The 17,259-nt window shown below is 43.1% G+C and overlaps 1 protein-coding gene across 3 annotated transcripts in view; it reads right to left on the bottom strand.

Moving 5' to 3' along the window:
- Window positions 1-1,420: 1,420 nt before the first annotated feature.
- Window positions 1,421-17,259, bottom strand: part of msrab (methionine sulfoxide reductase Ab) — a 40,663-nt gene continuing 24,824 nt past the window's right edge. For 2 of the 3 annotated variants that reach the window (XM_085256397.1, XM_085256399.1), the window contains exons 5-6: window positions 17,143-17,249; window positions 1,421-2,349 (exon numbers count right to left, since the gene is read on the bottom strand). In XM_085256397.1, coding sequence (XP_085112523.1) covers window positions 2,176-2,349; window positions 17,143-17,249 — 281 coding nt within the window. In that variant the 3' untranslated portion in view covers window positions 1,421-2,175. Of the gene's footprint in view, window positions 2,350-10,048; window positions 10,194-17,142; window positions 17,250-17,259 lie in introns of all 3 variants that reach the window. The other variant, XR_014889878.1, reaches the window with a different exon arrangement.

Genomic DNA, 17,259 nt, shown 5'->3' with positions numbered 1-17,259 from the left:
TATGGATGCGAGCTGCCCCCTCTCTTGGAGTATAGGCCAGTGAGAGGCAAAGCAGCACGCTGGAGCGGTGAGCCCTTTGTGGCCAGCTGTGGGGCCATTAAAGGCCCATCTGCAGACAATAGGCTCTGTCTGAAGGGCGCACACAGCCTGGTTCCTGTCCTGTTCTGCCTCACTGTGTTTGTGTATGGATGCGTACATGAGAGTACCAAGCATTTCCAAGCCCCATTTTAATCTATTACAAAGGAATACAGAGAAAACACATTTACTCACGCAGCTACACTCTAAATGGCACTCGTTTTTACATGTCTGTGTTAAAGCCGGTAATTTTCCACACAAAAATCTCTCCCTACGTATTATCAACTCATAACCTGAGTTAGTGATAACGGCGTCTCTGCTTTGTGGGAGAATCATACCGTGGCTCACTCAGGCATCTCTTGTTTCAGTCAGAAATCATCACAAATGGCGGAAAACCTGATGTCACAGCGCGATTAAGGCTTTAATGCCACCCTCTTCGTCAAAGACGGGGGAAATGAAGCTCGCTTCATTAAAAGGTTATCTCCTCTCACACACTTGAGACGCAAAGCAGAATGCAAAAATATAAGCAGGCACTGGAAAACAGCAAGCTGGCCCAACCACACACCACTCAGCGCGGTTCGATCAAGCAAGCCACAGCTTCACATGCCTCGACACACACGCACACACATACAGAGCTGCTGCATGCAGACACATGCAAAAATATCTGTCCCAATACTAAAATAGGCCCACAGAGGTTGCACCTGCACCTGTGCCCTGGTCCACACCTACACACAGGTGTCAGGATGTGACACATACACACAGACAGAGAGAGATAGCAGAGAGGGAGGGGGAAGAACAAGAGCGGGGTGAATCACACTACTGCGGTCGACCAGAAAGCTTTTTCTAGATATCATCTCTGTATTTTGGAGTGTAACCATGTGTGTGATTTTCATTTTTAAACAGACTTTCATGTTGATGTGTTTAATTATAAAAAACACACAAGAAATTCTGCACACAAGGCAGAATCGGAAATTCAATTCTTTTAAGTATGTCAAATAATGAGCCTTTCATTCCTAATTATGGGCTACGTAGCGTAGAGTGAAAGTTTAAGCAAACCGTGTATCATATTGAATGCACGGGTATTCAAGTGTGTCATTGTGTGATTCAGAATGAATGGCCTTTGAATGTGCATCTGTTTATCACAGTGAGTCACCCATTTGTCCCCCCAGTGGTACGTCCCTTCTCAAATGGGGCTGAAAAGGGGACAAAATACTTTACGCAGTGGTTTTTCTTTATTTTATAAATATAGATATCTGTGTGTGTATATATACAGAGCTTTGTGGGCAGACATATGCATAAATTAACACATACTGATATATATACACAAACACCTGCACACTAAACATAAGGTAGGAGGAGAAACATTTTTATTTCCAGTGTAATAATAAGAAAGGCAACAAGTAATAAAAGGAATTAAATTGCAGTGTTTAGAAAAGTTAAAAACTAAAGAAAAACAGCATTAAAATCAAGCTAGTATTGGTGTCTTTGCCTGCTAAGAAGTATAAGAAACTGAGCTTTGTCACAGTGCTGTGGCAGTGTTGGAGGTGAGACGGATTACACGGATCAGGTTAGAAAACCGTTTCATCTTCCAGTTTACCAAGACAATGTTTATACACTCATCCCACATTATATGTATATTTATACATAACGTATGGATTTCTTTTGTGAAATCTCGCCACCCTCTGGAAGCTGTTAGTTACTGCAGTCAAAAAGAGCACTGCAATACAAAATTCAATCATGTTTCAAATTAATTTTTATGCAGCTTTTAAACATTTATTTTGTGTCATTGCTCTCCAAGTTTTTCAAGGTTTTTTTTGTTTTGTTTTATTTAGAAAATCTCTCAAAAATGTTTTACACATGTTTGTGTTCTCCATAGCTGGAAGGCAGCCAGGAATTACTGAAGCTTATAACAGATATGAGGCTCAGTAATGATGTTGACTAATGTGTTATTATCTTACAAATACGGACAGATGCATTGTAGATACAGTCCATTTATAAGAAAAAGAAAATAAATTAGATGCATGGACTGCGAACAATGAAATTAGTGCCTTGAAGCATATTCTGCGAGCTGAGTATTTTCCCTCTCTCACCACACGTGGCTCACAGTTCATCCTTTCTGGCGCCGATGGGACAGGAAATCCCGGTGCCTTTGAGGCCACAGTAGCCTTTAGGTACCTTCTTCAGGTACTGCTGGTGATAGTCCTCAGCGTAGTAAAACTGCTGCCCAACCAGAATCTCAGTTGTAATGGGACCATATCCTTTTTTCTCCAGCTCCTAGAGACAAAACACAAACATTCACCACTTTAGTTAAAACTGAATGCAAACTGAGAAATAAAAAGAAAAGAAAAAAAAGCACCTGTTCATAGTGTACACTGTTTGTTATTCAGCTGATGCTCAGCACAGTGATGCCATTGACTGAGGTTAGTCATTGTCATTACGTTGTGGGTTTGTATCCTCCACACTGCTTTCATTACCACACTCATGAAATATATTCAGCATTGCTTTCTCCAACTCCCTTAGCTTCCTCAAATGAACACACCTCTTAAATGTTTTTTTTTTCAAATTCTGTAGTGTATTGCGTGTGAACTTCCAATACATCTCCCTCATACAGTAAAGGGTTTCTGCTCCTCAACTAGAAAGCAGGGTGATTGAGTGACAGAAGAAAGGAACATCTTTTGTTTTGTAGTGCAGCGTGCTTCTGTGGCTCTCTCTGTGGGACAAAGCATCAAAGAGTATCCGCTCTCTTTGAGGCCTCTTTAAGACATTTTCACACTTAGCCTTTTCTAAACACCTTGAGAGAAGGCTTCAAACCCACTAAAGCAGCACGCTCGTTCACATAGACACTCATAACGCCTTGAAAAACACCTCTGACAGATATATCAAAGGTTTACCTGCTGTGCTGAGTGGTTTTCTCTATCTAATAATACAAGCACTCAGGCCTCTCTAGATCAGTGCTCCTGAGAGCTGACAAACAACAAGTCTGAGCTGCACTGGGACTGTCTGTGGGCAACAAGTAGCTTGTGTGTACAACAGATTGCTACACCTCAGAGAGAGCAGTTTGCAGCACTGAGGTGCTTTGCTTTGTGGGGGCGTCAGATGGGCTCAGAAAGTACAACAAAACAAGAGCTGAATGTGCTCAAGAAGGATGAGCATGTTCTTACCTTCTGCATGTAAGTCATTAAGTATGTTGTTTATATCCGATAAGAGTATTGTGTAGAAGGTTGTGATTGTACAAACCTCAAAGATCTATCCCTAAACTTTACACTCCTTCTCAGCAGGTTTTGGCTCATCACTTTGGTTTTATGAGAGCTCTTCTGCTTCATTTTTATTAACCAGCACCGCTGGTAATCAGGGTTGGGGTTAATTACAGTTTTTTCTGATTGCTTAAGCACATTTTTTGTAACTATTGGCTAATTTTGCAAAACTCTTCACACAAATAAGAAAACCTGTCACCCAATAATCAAAACATTGTAGTTCTCTTGCAAAAGCGAACACAGCTAGATTACAGTTTTTTCTGAATGCTTAAACCCTAACTGTGATTCCTGTAGCACAATCTCTAAAACTATTCAGACTTATAGCAAAACCACTCACTGAGTTTGCAAAACTAAAAGCACAAAAACTGCTTTGCACTCAGTTTGCAATTTTGTAACACACACTTTGCAAAACTGTAGGCACAATTCACTGCAAAACACTCAATTATCAAATTTCCAACACACTCCTAGCAAAAGTATACACATGTATGGCTATCATTAACACTAATTTGCCAACTGTCTGGCACACTTTCACATGTGAAAACTTCTTTAGATAATTAGTTCACTTTGCAATCAGCCTAAGCACTATAATACAGGTAAGCTGTGTGTGCGGAGTACAATGGAGGGAGCAGAAAGAGTGAGAAGTAGAGGAGGCCGAGGAAGAGGACGTGGAGGTGAAGAAGTAGGATGAAGAGGACGACAAGGACAAGGAGGAGCAAGAGGAAGACGAGGAGGGGGGAGAGGAAGATGAGGAGGGGGGAGAGGAAGGGTAGGAAGAGTAAGAAATAGAATTGCTGATGACATCAGAGCTACAATAGTGGACCATGTAATCAACCGTGGAATGACCCTGAGGGTAGCTGGCCAACGGGTCCAGCCTAACTCGAGCCGCTACACTGTAGCAAGCATCATAAGGACATCTTGAAATGAGAATCGGTTAGTACAGTCACTTCGCACAAAGATTTGTAGCACTGCCATATGCCAATGAGAAACACACCAATACCATTGATGTAAAAATACTGAAATTGTTACTTTACAGAATTGCTAGATGACCAGATGCTGGGGGCAGAGGAAGCATGTTCACTGCAGACCAAGTAACCCATATAGTCATTATGGCGATTGCAAATAATCCTATACTTGGAAATAAACACTTGTGTTTGTTTTGATGTGTTTGAATAAACACCAGTACTTGAAGTTTGGATCCCTCTATGCTTATGGATCTATGACAGAAGTATGAGCTCAAACTGACATAGCCTACCTTGTGCGCAGAGAAAGCAAAAGCCAGATGTGTTTTGTATTCATACCATCAGTGTGCAGTTGGCGCATTGTGTGCTTAGTAGATGATGGCTTGTGTGTACTGTTTGATACGGAAACACCATTTTTACGAAGGTGTGAAGAGTTAATCTAGCTGTGTTTGCTTTTGCAAGAGAACTACAATGTTTTGATTATTGGGTGACAGGTTTTCTTATTTGTGTGAAGAGTTTTGCAAAATTAGCCAATAGTTACAAAAAATGTGCTTAAGCAATCAGAAAAAACTGTAAGTTGACATTTTTATACACTCGCCGGTCACTTTAGGGTTAGGGATAGGGTACATATTGCCAGCACTAGGCTGGATCCCTTTTTCCTTAATTCTTCACGCCAATGGAAACATAATCAGGGATTTTGCTCCATATTGACTGCAGTCATAAACGGATGTACATGGTTAGCAACCATGTACAAATGGTCCTAAGGGACCTAAAGTGTGCCACGAAACACCATTAAACATCCACCAGCGGTAAGGATTTGTGTTTTCAGGAATTTATGGCAAATTTTGATGTCTCAGCAGAAATCGAGACTCATCAGACCAGGCAGCATTTTCCAATTTTCTATGTTGTCAGATTTTGTGAACTGTAGCCTGACGTTACTGTTCTAAGCTGACAGAAGTGGCGCTGGGTGTGGTCTGCATACCTTGGTTGTGTCAAGTTGTTATAGTGTTACTGTTGCCCTCCTGTCAGCTCGAAGAAATCTGGCCATTCTCCTTTGACCTCTGGCATCAACAAGGCATTGTCATTCAGAGAACTGCTGCTAAACCCAAGGGACGGCTGTGCAGCTTAAACCACTTTTCTTCCCCATTCTGATATTCAGTTTTATCTTCAGCACATCATCTTTACCATGTCTATATGCCTAAATACATACAGTTGCTGTCATGTGATTGGCTGATTAGATATTTGTATTACAGTTTTTTCTGAATGCTTAAACCCTAACTGTGATTCCTGTAGCACAATCTCTAAAACTATTCAGACTTATAGCAAAACCACTCACTGAGTTTGCAAAACTAAAAGCACAAAAACTGCTTTGCACTCAGTTTGCAATTTTGTAACACACACTTTGCAAAACTGTAGGCACAATTCACTGCACAACACTCAATTACCAAATTTCCAACACACTCCTAGCAAAAGTATACACATGTATGGCTATCATTAACACTAATTTGCCAACTGTCTGGCACACTTTCACATGTGAAAACTTTTTTAGATAATTAGTTCACTTTGCAATCAGCCTAAGCACTATAATACAGGTAAGCTGTGTGTGCGGAGTACAATGGAGGGAGCAGAAAGAGTGAGAAGTAGAGGAGGCCGAGGAAGAGGACATGGAGGTGAAGAAGTAGGATGAAGAGGACGACAAGGACAAGGAGGAGCAAGAGGAAGACGAGGAGGGGGGAGAGGAAGGGTAGGAAGAGTAAGAAATAGAATTGCTGATGACATCAGAGCTACAATAGTGGACCATGTAATCAACCGTGGAATGACCCTGAGGGTAGCTGGCCAACGGGTCCAGCCTAACTCGAGCCGCTACACTGTAGCAAGCATCATAAGGACATCTTGAAATGAGAATCGGTTAGTACAGTCACTTCGCACAAAGATTTGTAGCACTGCCATATGCCAATGAGAAACACACCAATACCATTGATGTAAAAATACTGAAATTGTTACTTTACAGAATTGCTAGATGACCAGATGCTGGGGGCAGAGGAAGCATGTTCACTGCAGACCAAGTAACCCATATAGTCATTATGGCGATTGCAAATAATCCTATACTTGGAAATAAACACTTGTGTTTGTTTTGATGTGTTTGAATAAACACCAGTACTTGAAGTTTGGATCCCTCTATGCTTATGGATCTATGACAGAAGTATGAGCTCAAACTGACATAGCCTACCTTGTGCGCAGAGAAAGCAAAAGCCAGATGTGTTTTGTATTCATACCATCAGTGTGCAGTTGGCGCATTGTGTGCTTAGTAGATGATGGCTTGTGTGTACTGTTTGATACGGAAACACCATTTTTACGAAGGTGTGAAGAGTTAATCTAGCTGTGTTTGCTTTTGCAAGAGAACTACAATGTTTTGATTATTGGGTGACAGGTTTTCTTATTTGTGTGAAGAGTTTTGCAAAATTAGCCAATAGTTACAAAAAATGTGCTTAAGCAATCAGAAAAAACTGTAAGTTGACATTTTTATACACTCGCCGGTCACTTTAGGGTTAGGGATAGGGTACATATTGCCAGCACTAGGCTGGATCCCTTTTTCCTTAATTCTTCACGCCAATGGAAACATAATCAGGGATTTTGCTCCATATTGACTGCAGTCATAAACGGATGTACATGGTTAGCAACCATGTACAAATGGTCCTAAGGGACCTAAAGTGTGCCACGAAACACCAGCGGTAAGGATTTGTGTTTTCAGGAATTTATGGCAAATTTTGATGTCTCAGCAGAAATCGAGACTCATCAGACCAGGCAGCATTTTCCAATTTTCTATGTTGTCAGATTTTGTGAACTGTAGCCTCACGTTACTGTTCTAAGCTGACAGAAGGTCTGCATACCTTGGTTGTGTCAAGTTGTTATAGTGTTACTGTTGCCCTCCTGTCAGCTCGAAGAAATCTGGCCATTCTCCTTTGGCATTGTCATTCAGAGAACTGCTGCTAAACCCAAGGGACGGCTGTGCAGCTTAAACCACTTTTCTTCCCCATTCTGATATTCAGTTTTATCTTCAGCACATCATCTTGACCATGTCTATATGCCTAAATACATACAGTTGCTGTCATGTGATTGGCTGATTAGATATTTGTATTAACAAACACTTGAATAGCTCCAGCCAATGAAGTAGACAGTGACTATACTTAGTAAAAAACCCACATGACCAGATTTTGCTTGTTAAATCAGTCAGTCCATCATCAAAACTGTTACAATTTCTTTGATTAAATTACTAATTATAACTGAGCTGATGAGTCTGTTGGAAAAGAGAAACAATAAAAACTCACAATGAAGCAGCGGTATGCTGTTTTTCACTGCCTAGAGCTATTTAGCTGTGAGAGTTCAACAAGCTAACCTCATACCTTTGGTCATCAGTAATTGTGTGATGAGAGAGTGAGACAATATCAGAAAAAATATAATTTCTAACTGAGACTAATGTCAGTGAAAAGCAGCAGGGTAGTGTGTGATGTTGCCCACATGGAGGCAGTGTGGTACTAACCGTGTGTGCTCGGGTTTGCTGGAGGTGATGCAGTGGAGTCAGTAAATCAAAGCTCTGCACCCCACAGAGAGGCTGAGGCAGCAGCTGACCTCTAACTCCTCAGTGGTTGCCGCTACAATGTGAGGGCTCTAATCTCCCTGCAGGAAGGACCCAGTGTCCACAATCCAAACTACAACACAATGCAGTCCTTAACACAGAGCCCGAGCCTCAGGAGCACAGACGTATTTACCTTTTAAAAAGGCAAACTGTGAGCAGTCTGCTAAAGAAGAACCAATTTTCCTGCTTGTATCCACCAGCACTGTGGTTAGCCAGCCGGCACAAGCAAAGAGCTTTGTACATCATGGCCTAATTAATCCGCCATCACCACCAAACCACAGTAGCAGAGAACCCTCCGGGGCAGAGGATGCTCCGTGTGAAGGGAGCGCCACGTCCAAGCAAAGGTCTGCTATTCTGAGTATACATACACCTCCACCCTGACACCCCCACACCACTCCCTCGCTCTCCATCCAGCCTTGTACAGCAGTCACAACACGGCGGCCATTTTAGATCTATAAATCAAAATGCATGGCGTCATGCCACTGTGTATAACCTTATGTGGCTTTGCTTTCTCTCTCTCTCACTGCAGCAGCGGCGGCAGCAGCAAAGGCATGGAAGGAAGAATATGGAGGGTAGGAAAGGATGTAAAGATGAGGGGGAGAAAATTCTAGATAGGAAAAAGTTGATGACGTTCAAATGATGGTTACCGAGAGACAGGCAGAAGCGTGTTTGCATGTGCAAATATGTATATGAGTGTGAGACGGCTGATGCAAAAGGTGTGTGTGCTGTTAGTCAATTTGTGGAGTCAGATATCTTGTCACAAATCCACATCATGGGGACCTGATCCCCAAAAAGCGAAGTATTTTAGGGTTAATATGTTTTTATTTAGCAAAGATCATAGTTAGCATTGCAGCTAGTCATGGCTCGCAGTTAACGCTGGATTAAATTTGAAGCTAATGAATGCAAGTCAATGCAATGTCCTCTTAAGTGACAAAAACATGTTTGTGTGTGTGTCCAGGGCTGAGCTCACTCAGCCCAGTCAGCCCTTCCTTTCTTCACGCCTGTCGGAAAGACTCCCATGTCAAAGACATGGCTGAATGGGTGCATGTCTGTTTCTCTCTCTCTCTCTGCATCTCCCTCCATTGCCGATTCTCTCGCTCTTTCTCCCATGTGAGCACAGAGGACTTTGCTTCGTGCTACCAAGTCCTCCCCGTTCGCCATCCAAGCGAGAGAGCCCCTCGCACCATCGCCATCGCTAGAGAGGCGGCCCCGGGACACAAATAGGACGTGACACCCCGAGAGAGGGTTGAGGTGGAGGAGGAAAAATGTACTCTCTCCCTCTCTCTCTTCCTTACCCCACTGCCTTGTCTCTCTGTGTCGTCTTCCCTCGGAAGGCCTACGGCTGCAGAGTGGTGGGGAAGAGTCAGGCACTGACATAGAGTTTGTGACACTCAGTGACTCATGGTGAAGACATTTGAAAGAGGGATATGACCTCAATTCGGTGATTTATGTAATCATGACTTAGTCTGCTATACTTTCACCGGTGTGTCACTGCTGCTATTTGGGTCTCTCCATTTTTCTTTTGAGCTCTCACCTCCGTCTTGGTCGCTAATTCCAATTAGCTTTATTGCCATTATCATAATTAAGTACAGTGTTGCCATAAATTTCAGTATATTTACAATGTAAATCTGATAGTTTAACTGTGGATGAAAAAGTACTGAGACCTTAAGCAAAATTGCAGCCCTGCAGAAAACACTCTTCGTATGGGTTAATTATTCATCGTGCTTTGCCTGTCTGTGTTGATGACTTACTGTGTAATCAGACTTTAAAGTTGCGTAATTAGGCGAGTTTTGACTCTTTTACGAAGCGTTGGGTAGTATATATTCTATAATACTGAATTAATGTTTTATCGTGTAAATGTACTGAATGTAACAGCTAAAAGGCAAAAGAAGTGGAAATATAAAGAAGCATAAAATGTTAATACTCGAGCAAAGCAGTTGTTCGCATGTTTGCGCAAAGACAAAATAAGATTTGCGCGTTCCTACCCGCTATCCATCTCCTTTCGCTCAGATCTAAAAGCCAGCACGGCACTGACTGCAGCTGCAAACATGAACTCTGGAGCACAAAAAGCTCTTCAACATCTTAAAAATGTAAATACACTCTGAGTACTACGGACGGCAAACCTGCTCTGTGGCGAAATGCCGGGCTGCGGCTCTGCCTGCAAATACACGAAAAAGCCCGACGTGATATTCATGCTCCAGTCCACGGCACCATGCTTGCCCTCAGTGACCTCGGGGAGAGAGGCAGAGTGAGAGTGATGGAAGGACTCTAAGGGAAATACAAAAAGAGAAAAAAATGGAGCAAAAGAGCGACTTTTGAAGAAATGGAGTGAAGATCAGTGACCAGAGTGTGGTCATACACAATAACAGAAAAAAAGGATATTGTATTGTTCATGTGAGGTTTTGTGAAATGCAATGAGTGTAAAACTCATCATGCACATCGCTGCATCTGTATGTGTGCAACTGTGATTTTTCTTTTTCTTTTTTTTTTGCCTGCTCTGCTCATCTCTCTTTCCCTCTGTCATCATGGGTCAGGCATCCATTTTAGCTGGGCTTCTTAAGCGAGGGCTCCTACATTTTGTGAGCAGAAAAAAACACTCCTACATTTCGAGCGGGAGAGAGAGGATGCACGCTCTTCAGTCTCGGAGCAAGGTGGTGCACGCTCCTGCATTTTTTTCTTTTTCCCAGGGCAGACAACAAGTAGCTCGCTATCAGAAGACCCCAAATGCAGAAGATCAGCTCGACGTTCCCGTGAAAAGCGATCGCCTTCGAACATCGCAGCTGCAAGGCGATCGGCAACATCTCACTCGCAGGCGGCGACTTAAAAAAAAGAAGTTGCCTGCGAACAATATTCCACTAAAATTTTTCTACCTATTAATTCATCTAAGCCGATAATGCTGTTTTAATATTGATCAGTTCGGCGTGCGGCTAAATTTAAACAATTTTTTAAAAAAAATGTGCAGCACAGACTGGGTTGAGAACGCTAGAGCCGGGGAATCACTGGAAGGGTAAATCTCACTTTCTGACGACTTTCCAAAATGTGGAACGTGAGCTTGTGCGACGAGAAGCGTGATTCTGAAACCTGCTGATGTTGTGCCCTGTTTTAACAGCCCCCGGGCTTCTCCTCAAGACTTCCAGCCTCAAATGATCTCCTCCTTTTTTTTTCCCAGCCATCATCCGAACCCCTGCGCACCACCCCTACACCCTCCACCCCCCACCCATTTCAAGCTCATTAAGTTAGGATGCTTTATCAGAGGGCACACTCACCCCTCCAAGGCCCTGCACACATGCATGTGCGCATACACACGCACACAGTATTCAAGCTGGCTTGATAAAACCTATTGTTCATACATGCACACACACACACACACACACGTGTATATATATATAGAACCCCCCGTTCATCCATTTTTCTCTCCCCTAACCCATCTCTAAGCCACCCCCACCCCCCGACTCTCCTAATCAACTCTTCCCATCCCTTCTCTCTCTCACCCTCCACTCACCCCCACGCCCCTCACCCTAGCTCAAGGGAGACACATTTTAGCAGAGAGGGAGGGATAGAAAGAAAAAGAGATGGGGGGGAAAAGAGGGATGGGGGAAGACAGAGGGAGAGAAAGTGATGCACTCCTCCTCTCTGCTCTGCTGCCACAGCAGCTTGGCTACAGAAGCCTTTGATGTTCTGCAAATTTCAAATTTCATTATAGAGAACCCCCTTCTCCTCCCCTCCCCTCCTCTCCCTCACCCACCCCCTCCCCCCTCCCTCTCTGCTCTCGCGCTTAAACAAGCTTTTCTGCCTCACTCTCCCAAGCCTCCATGCACCCCCCCCCCCCTCTCTCAATGCTGAAGTTAAGAAACTGAAAGCCCTGCAGAAGAGACTCTTCGTATGGGTTAATTATTCATTGGGCTGTGCCTGTATGTGCCAAATGTATGTCTGTGTGCGTCTGTATGTACACGCGAGTGTGGGTGAGTCATGTGCTGGCAGTGGGGTGGAATAGGGATTTTGTGATGCCTTATCTCTGGTTGTCTTAGATCGCCTCCACCCACTCTCTCTTGTCACTCTTCTTGAACATGCATTCACTTCTCCTGATGCTCTCCCAGACAGCATTGGGCTTTCAGGATAAAATACACACTCACATACAACCTCACAAGCGCATACACACACACAGCAAGCTCTTCCTCCGTAGAGATGCTGTTTTCAAGCCAGACGTTCTTGAGACTCAGCATCAATGTGGCGAGGCAACCATTTCAGGGCAGGAAGCTGCCATTTTGGTTCAGAGTGTGTCAGCTGCTTTGGGAAGACACGTATCCCAGTGGTCCCAGTGGCCCTCAGATGGAACTGGGGTGCCACTGAAGTGGCTGACAGATTGGTGGAGTCAGCAGCGTTCCAGAGAGTCGGGGAGATTGAGTGAATACTGTTTCTATTCTAGAAGTTTGCAAATGTGAGTGTGTGTGTTTTGAAGGGTCTTCTATGGACTGGTTATTTATTCTCAGCCCTTCTCAGGCAGGTGATGATATAATGCTCACTATAACAGCCTTTTCTGTGCTGTGATACAAACTCAGTTTGTTTGTTTAACATTCATCTACTTGTAAATAATTACATTTAATTTTTCTGGCTATTTTAATTATTAAAAAAAAGAAAAACATCTCATCTTGTCTTAAAAAATCTCAAATTCATAATAGAAAATCATTTAATAATATTACAATAACATATCATATCATGCAATGACATATTTAAGGGTGATATTGATATTCTTTGAATGAGTACAATGTACAAAACCTCTCTAGTCTAGAGCTGCCTGGAAAAGATGACCCTAATCTGCTGACCTGCTGGGGATCATACATCGATCAGGCATAACATTTTGACCACTGACAGGTGGTCATGGGGCCTGTTACTGTGTGGGATACATTAGGGAGCAAGTGAACATTTTGTCCTCAACGTTGTTTTAGAAGCAGGAAAAATAAGGATTTGAGTTGGACCAGAGCCAAATGGGGCCAAACTGTGATGGCTAGACCAATGGATCAATAGAAGCTATGGAAGAAGGTAGCCTGGTCTGGGGTATCACATAGATGATGGGGTAAGTGCGCGTCACTCATCTGGGAAACACCAGGATGCACTAGGGGAAGAAGGCAAGCCGGTGAAGGCAGTGTGATGCTTTGGGCAATGTTCTTCTAGGAAACTTTGACACGTACCACGTATCTAAGCATTGTTGTACACCATGTACACCCTTAATGGAGAGGATAATGCACCCTGCCACAAAGAAAAATAGGTTCAGGAATGGTTTGAGGAGAACAACAACAAGTTTGAGGCGTTGACTTGACTTCCAAATTCCCCAGATCTCAACTGATCAAGCATTTGTGGGATGTGCTGGACAAACAAACCCAACATCTCGCATCTTACAGGACTTAAAAGGATCTGCAAGATAAAATAGCACACCTTCTACCTTCATGTAGTCCACGCTTCGACAGGTCAGGGCTGTTTAGGCAACAGCACAATATTAGGCACGTGATCATAATGTTATGCCTTTTCGGTGTACAAAATAATGTTTAAAATGACTGAAAGTTCTACAGGAGATTCAGGATGGCTGAATTATTTCAAAGTGGAGGGGCAATAAATAGATGATATAATTTCCCTGCTCATAGTTGGTAACAAATGAATGAATGAATAATGTAATGACATGTGAAAAGTTTCAAATATACAGACATAACATGTCCTCTTAAGTAGCAAGTTACCATTTAAAACTAATGTTTTGTGTTGAGTAATGATAAGGAAACACAACAGCTGGACAATAACGCAAAGATTTAGCATGGCTGCTATCCTCGCTAATAAAAAAGAGATATTTAACAATGAACTTAAGGAGAAAAAAACGCCAAAGCAACCTTTTATATCTGCCTGATTTCGTTCATCTAAAGTCTTAGTCGTATGTGACCGAAGTTATTATGACTGTGTACCATCAATGTTTGAAATGATCACATCAAAGACGGGGACCAGATCTGAGACTACTCAGTCAGTTGCCATCTTCAAAGCAACTTTGGTGTGTCAAGAAGGCGATAAAACAGGGACAAAACGGCAATAAGAGGCAGTCGGCGTGCTGTTGATTTTTCCTTTGAATTGGGTCAAGTTGGCACTTACATGCAATGTGTTTGCAATAAAACAGAGATTAACTGTGATAAATCACAAATCTGTGGATGTTTGTTGCCGTCCATATCAGATGTTTAGTATAGAAAAGAGTCCCTGTATGAAGGAGCGTGAATGGGTGATTGAGCCATGTTGTGTAAAGCACTGTGAGTACTTACAGTAGACAAGCGCTATATAAGATCCACGTGTTAATGAGGATATTGTTACTGTACCAAATGCGTGCATTGGTCTGGGTTTTCTTCTTTCAGGTTCTCCCTTTAGCGGTTGCCTCCGTCTCACACTATCCCTTTCCTCCTCTCTGGCAGCTTCCGTATTTAACATGCCCAATATATCCACTATCCCTCCTCTGCACATGTCCAAACAATCTCAGCCTTGCTTCTCTAACTTTCTCTCCAAACTGGTCAACCTCAGCTAAGCTCTGATGGACTCATTTTTAATCTTGTCTGGTCAGTCCCAAAAAAATCTCTGCTGTCTTCAGCTCCTCCTCTGGTCTTTTTCTCAGTTCCACCATCTCCAAACAATACATCCTTTCCTTTCACTCATGCTGCTGTCCTTCTGTGACAAGTTACCCTGACACTCATCTCCTCCCACTTCACGCTGCCTACATCCTCTTCTTCACCTCTCTTGTGCCCTTTCCTTTGCTCTGGATTGTTGATCCCAGGTATTGAAACTAATATACCTTCACTACCTGCAGCTTCACTGTCATACCTGTCTCCCTCTCATTCACACGCATGTATTGTGCCTTGTTTCTACAGACTTTCACTCCTCTTGTCTCCAGAGCATGCCTCCACCTCTCTTTCACCTGCTTCTTACTCTCATGTACAGATCATCCTTCTCTCTCACTGAGTCCAAACACAACTTCCATATCTCTGCTTTCTTTGTCTTTAGCCAACAATAGATCAGTTTCCACCAGCACCTTGTTGGCAAACAGCACCGGAGGAGGTCATTTTTAACTCGGGGCCCCAACCGATCTGGTATGGAAATCTCATTCTTGATGTTTTTGTTTGATCTTATAAAGATTTTACACCATCATGATGCTACCTTTGACATATATTTGAGTTTGGGCTAGACGGGGAGCATTGATAAATGGGATAAAGGCAACAGAACCCTGGAAAAAAAGCCATGGAGAGATGATTGAATTATGTCCTGACGTCTGTGTAGAAATGTCTGAAACACTGGAACCGGCTCTGCTCACTGTAAAAAGGAAAGCAAGATGTATCCTTGTATGTGCCTTGCATACAAGGATACTCCTCCTCCCCTCCCTCCATCGCTCCATTAAGTTCAGTTCAGTTCTGCTCTGCTTCAATAAAATCCCAGTATTACTGTGGAGCAGGAATATGTGGCTCGTCTCTAAACACTCAGAGCGGGGACTGAATAAAGAGCGACAGGACAGAGCCAAAGTTTTAGCACTGTGCTCACAGCTTTGAGCCATCCAGTCATGCCAATTACACACTCATTCTGATAACATCTCCCCCGTCTTTCCAAATAAATAAACACTCCTAGAGGCAATTATCACACACACATATCAGCCACAAAATAAGACATGCTTTTGGTGTAAAAAGCATAATTTACAGTTAATTGCCTGCCACAAACCTTAGTCACTCAGGTTTGTGTGTTTCATTATTTGAAGGAGCACATGCCAATCTGTCTGCCTTTATAAATTGAATAGCAATTAGTTGCAGGCCTTTCTCCAATCTGTTCGAGACTGACTCTTGCCAGTTAAGGTTGAAATGAGACAGGCTGTCTCCCACCAGGTGAACTGTGCAGTCCTTGCAACTGCAAGCATCCAGAGGTTGAGGGTGCCGCACGCTCAAATTCCAGGTGAAAATGGGTCATTGAAACTACTTGCTATTGGTCCCAGGTAACAAGAAAATTCAATGTAAGCACTTCGCAACTACTGATTATTCTGGGTCTCCTAAAAGTTTTCACTTTCACTTGCATTTGAGGCCCTACAGTGAACCGGGTGAACTCCAAAGAGCTGCCAAACAGATCACAGGTAAGATTGTTTGGTCGAATGCCGTTTCTAAGTTCAAAGATGAACTTTTAAACTCAAAATATACACATGTAATTTCCTCCTGTCTCTTACTATGCAGATGTGTGCCATCTGTGCATTTCTCTCCCTGTTTCTTTGTTGACTGTTACAGGCTTCATCCATTTGCCCCATGCTCTTTAGCTTTTTAAAAAATACTTCAAGGGTGTATCTTGGTGGTATGTGTGCTTGTGTGCGTGTGGGTGTGATGAGGTCGTGGTCAGTTGACAGCCAAAGGGCAGGGTCATCTTCAGTTGATAACCTGTCAGCGATGACTCTCTGATCTAACTGGCTCTCTCGTACTTTTCATGTTCTTCCTCCCCCACCTTTATGGTCCCAGCTGCCACTCCTCTCTAACCTCTGACCCAAGCCCAAGGCCAAGGTTGGGAGGTTGTTGCCACGGCAACAAAACAGGCCCGCAGCGCCTGGCTGCTGACCCCGGGAGCCCCAAGTAACCCTAACGATCATAATTTGCTCCCCTCTGCCCCCTGCCAGCTCATCCATGAATACCATTTGGAGGAGCGAAGAGGGTGATGCCGGGAACAACGGACGGATCGGCAGGCTGATGGGCAGAACAATAGAACGAACAAAAGAAGCACGCGTGCGCCACTGAAAGGGAGAGCTTTAGAAATCAGTTAAGATGGCCTTTTGACCCCCTTCCTCTCTTTCGGTTTAAGAAAGACGGTTTAGATGCATATCACCTAAAAAGATGGTTTTGCTTGACTAAACTGCATAAGAGGTTGCTACTCCAGACACTAATTTTTAATTGCCATTCAAATAATAAAGAAAGCTCCAAACTACCACTTAGACTGCTGCAACACTCAAAAAGGTTCCTATATACTGATAAAACCTATATATGATGACTCAGTCATATTTATATACATGCATTACGTTAGTCTTTTAACTGGAAAGGTGTGTGAGACTTTCTTCACATTTTTCAAGAGTCGCTCCGTGGCTACTGCTTTACTTGGCTTATAGTTTGGTTATATGCAATCCCATACTTGAGTAAATATAATAATAAAACCTCCTGATGTGTGTGAGGGGGTATCATACCTGCTGGAAGGCCACTTTACTCTTCAGCGCAATCTCCTGCTGAGTGGGGTTGGATGTGTAAATGGCTGAACGATACTGAGTACCTTGGTCATTGTGCTGCTTCATACCTGCATAAAA

This window comes from Mchenga conophoros, linkage group LG19 (assembly GCF_057382185.1).
Source record: "Mchenga conophoros isolate Kocher_MC1m ecotype Shallow Benthic linkage group LG19, M_conophoros_male_GT1.1, whole genome shotgun sequence".
NCBI classification, from domain to species: Eukaryota; Metazoa; Chordata; class Actinopteri; order Cichliformes; family Cichlidae; genus Mchenga; species Mchenga conophoros.
The sequence above is the reverse complement of the archived record's forward strand: the minus strand, read 5'-3'. Positions and strand labels throughout refer to the sequence as shown.